Genomic DNA, 3,524 nt, shown 5'->3' on the forward strand with positions numbered 1-3,524 from the left:
TGTCTATCGGTACGTCGAAGAGAGCTGATCAAGAAAAAGTTACTGACTATAAGGAAGAAAACGTATTTTCGTCCATCTTTCAGCGATCATGGAGATCAAAATCATCGTAAGGATTCACCATGCGATTCCTGATTTATTTCTTTTGCACGGGAAAAAAAGAAAGAAAGAAAAAAAAAAAAGAGAATAAACGATTCCTTCGATTGATTTTGTTCTTGATTTTTTCAAGTCTCTTTTGGCTCGATTTTGTAAACTTTCTTTCGTAGATTTAACAAATTCTTTTTTCTTTTTTTTTTCATTTCTTTTTCATGTTTTTTTTCTTTTTTTTTTTAATGACAGCTACTTAAAAAATTGAAATTGTACTGTCTAATGAGAGAATAATATAAAAGCTATTAGATTATCATATCTATCGATTAATCAGAAATTAATTTACTCTAATGATCGTGGATAATCGATACGAATTAATTTAATTAAATCATTCTAAGTAACTGATTTACGTTTATTATTCTTTTTTGTTCTTACAGATGAAATCATTTCTTCTAGTCATTAATCTGGCGATAGTTCTAGCTACCTTTGGCCACGAGCAGTAAGCAGTTTTTTAAAATAAAAATAAAAATAAAAATAAAAATAAAAATAAAAAAAAATAATAAAAAAAAAGAATTAAAAGAAATAAAAATAAAAAAGAAATCAATTAAAAAAACATGGAAATAACATGATTTTATTTTTCGATTCATAGCGTTCATATAAGGATTCACGTTCCTGAATTGGTTCAGCATCACGAAAAAAAAGTCATCAAGTATGAAGAACATGGTGGAAACGGTGGTGGACATGGTGGTGGTGGTGGTGGTGGGGATGATCATCACGTTGAAATAACAAGTCCAGGAATCGGTGATCTTGGCGGTGGTCACGGAGGAGGAGGAGGAGGTGGTTTTGGTGGTGGCCATGGTGATTTAGGAGGTGGTGGATTTGGAGGAGGTCACGGTGGTGGATTTGGAGGAGGTCATGGCGGTGGATTTGGAGGAGGTCACGGCGGTGGATTTGGAGGAGGTCACGGCGGTGGATTTGGAGGAGGTCACGGTGGTGGATTTGGAGGAGGAAGTGGTGGAGGAGCTTTTGGAGGTGGTCACGTGATCGTTCATCATTCGTCAGGAGGATTTGGGGGTGGTGGCCATGGAGGGGGAGGAGGGGGAGGAGGTTTCGGAGGTGGTCATGGAGGAGATCTAAGTGGTGGTTATGGAGGCGGACATGGAGGTGGACATGGAGGTGGACATACAGTTAGTTTGAGCGGAGGATTCGTCACACTTGGTGGCGGCGGCGGTGGAGGTGGTGGTGGTCACGGTGGCCATGACCTTGGCGGTGGCTATGGGGGTCACGGTGATTTCGGAGGTAAGAGGACCGATTAGACATACATATTGAACGAATAAAAAAACAACGGAATCTTTCGATCGGTATCATTAGAATGAGCATAAATGAAAGATCAATGTCTGATATGGAATTAATTGTCAAAACGAGTCCGTCCCGGTTAGTTACTTCTTTCTTCCTTTCACGTCGATTTTCCACGATGACGTGGCCAAAGTCATACGCTCGAAACCAGTTCCATGAACTTTCTCCATTTATAACGCGACCGTAACCTTATTTCAAACGATTACCAAGTTCTTTGATCGTTACCCTTTGATCACTTTCCTTTTCGATGTTCGATAAGAAATTATTATTATTATGTGTTCGAGTCTAATAATTTATGTTATACACTTATTTATCCATACTTTATCGAATAAATCATCGATCTCATATGTCTACGTTGTCGATTTTAATCTTTTCGAATAATTTTTATTTACAGGTGGCCATGGAGATATTATAGAAACCATTCACAGTAGTAGTGGCGGTGGTGGCGGTGGTGGCGGTGGTTATGGCGGAGGTGGCTACAGCGGCGGAGGTGGTTTCGGTGATCATGGAGGACATAGTTTTGGAGGTGGCGCTAGCTTTAGTAGCCATGGAGGAGGTTATGGGGGTGGTGGTGGTGGTGGTGGTGGTGGACATGATATAGGTGGAGATGATCATTCCATCGGCTCCAGTAGTTATGGAAACAGTATTTCTTCTGACTTTGGAAGCAGGTATGACTTTTGATCTTGGACAAAAACATTTGTTAAATCTCGTCGTATCAAATGACAATAATTAATATAATTTTTATCTTTTTTTTTTCCTCTTTTTCTTTTTTCTTTTCAGTGGACATGGCGGAAGTAGTTTCAGTTCGGGAGGTGGTTATGACTCTTACTCCACTGGACACTCGTCGTACAGTGGTGGAGGTGGAGGTGGAGGTGGAGGTGGATACGACGGTGGACACGGTGGTGGACACGGTGGTTTCTCGGGTTATCACAAAAGAAAATAAGAGATATAGACATTTTTTGTCCTTTCTTCTTCTTCTTTTTCTAATTTTGTTTGTTCTCGATGGTGATTCAACTCGAACATTTTTTCTTCCCTATCCTGACCGACTTTTGACTCCTTCGTGAAAATATACTTTCACCACAATCAATCAATCGGTAGATTATTCTGAGATCTTTATCTTGACTTATTTGACTCTCGATCTTTTTAAATCCTCGAACAAAAACGATCCAACGGCATGATCAATATCGATAATGATTTTCGAAATATTCTAGCACAATAGATTTATTTCGGGTTTTTACGAAGTACTATCGTATTATCTCCAATACCATCTTGTAAATATTACATCCCTTTTCCTCGAACACCGAAATATATTTTATTAATGTTTGTAGTTTGTATATTTAACATGAATTTGTTTTTCTTTTTTTATTTTTTTTTAGCAAGCTGTGTTATGTGCTTGCGAATGCACGTTTTATCTATTTTTGTTCATTTTTTTTTTTTATCTACGTGCTTCGTCAGCTAAAGTGTTTGTTATTTTATCTATAACTATCGCACTTGTATGAAACTTTCTGTAAATAAGTACTTATCTATGCAATAATTATTATGTTGTGACATTGTTGACTATAATAAAAATTTTTATATGTTTGTAAAAATGACATTTTATTTTTCAAACTATATCCGTTTCAAAAATTTATTTCAAAAATAGAAAGAAAAAAGTTAATGCTTAAAATAATTGTTTATAGAAAAGTTAGAAAAAGGAATAAAAATAAATAAAAAAAACAGATTATTTTCGATCGATATAAGATAGATCATAAATTAATTTATTATAAAAAAGGAAACAAAAAATATATATATATTTATATATATAACATATAATCTTATTAGAAAGAGAGATCAATTATCATCAAAATAATATCTGTTAATATCGAAATTTCTCAATTTTCTTTCTAATTAATTACAATGAACATTTCACTCATGATTCTTATCGAATCGAACTTTCTTTAATCTAACGCAATTATTTTAAGATTAATCATTCGAGAAAGAAAATGAGGAAGATAAATCTAGGAAGTAATTATTTAAACGACATATATATATATATATATAAATATATACATATGTATATAAATATATACATATATAGAGAGAGA

At 35.0% G+C, this 3,524-nt stretch overlaps 1 protein-coding gene across 1 annotated transcript; it reads left to right on the plus strand.

The window, feature by feature from the left end:
- On the plus strand, window positions 1-2,979 carry LOC118447735 (uncharacterized). Its single transcript, XM_035880037.2, has 5 exons — window positions 1-106; window positions 522-583; window positions 734-1,383; window positions 1,835-2,108; window positions 2,221-2,979. The coding sequence occupies exons 1-5, from the start codon at window positions 89-91 to the stop codon at window positions 2,381-2,383; spliced, it is 1,167 nt and encodes a 388-aa protein (XP_035735930.2). The 5' UTR covers window positions 1-88; the 3' UTR covers window positions 2,384-2,979.
- Window positions 2,980-3,524: the final 545 nt, after the last annotated feature.

Source organism: Vespa mandarinia, chromosome 1, assembly GCF_050613455.1.
Source record: "Vespa mandarinia isolate Hongniang chromosome 1, ASM5061345v1, whole genome shotgun sequence".
Taxonomy (NCBI): domain Eukaryota; kingdom Metazoa; phylum Arthropoda; class Insecta; order Hymenoptera; family Vespidae; genus Vespa; species Vespa mandarinia.

Bases quoted from the DNA above. Each gene is read 5' to 3' on its own strand.
- LOC118447735 (XM_035880037.2), top strand. The intron at 584-733 runs GTAAGCAGTTTT...TTCGATTCATAG, and splicing joins GCTACCTTTGGCCACGAGCA to CGTTCATATAAGGATTCACG. The intron at 2,109-2,220 runs GTATGACTTTTG...TTTTCTTTTCAG, and splicing joins TCTTCTGACTTTGGAAGCAG to TGGACATGGCGGAAGTAGTT.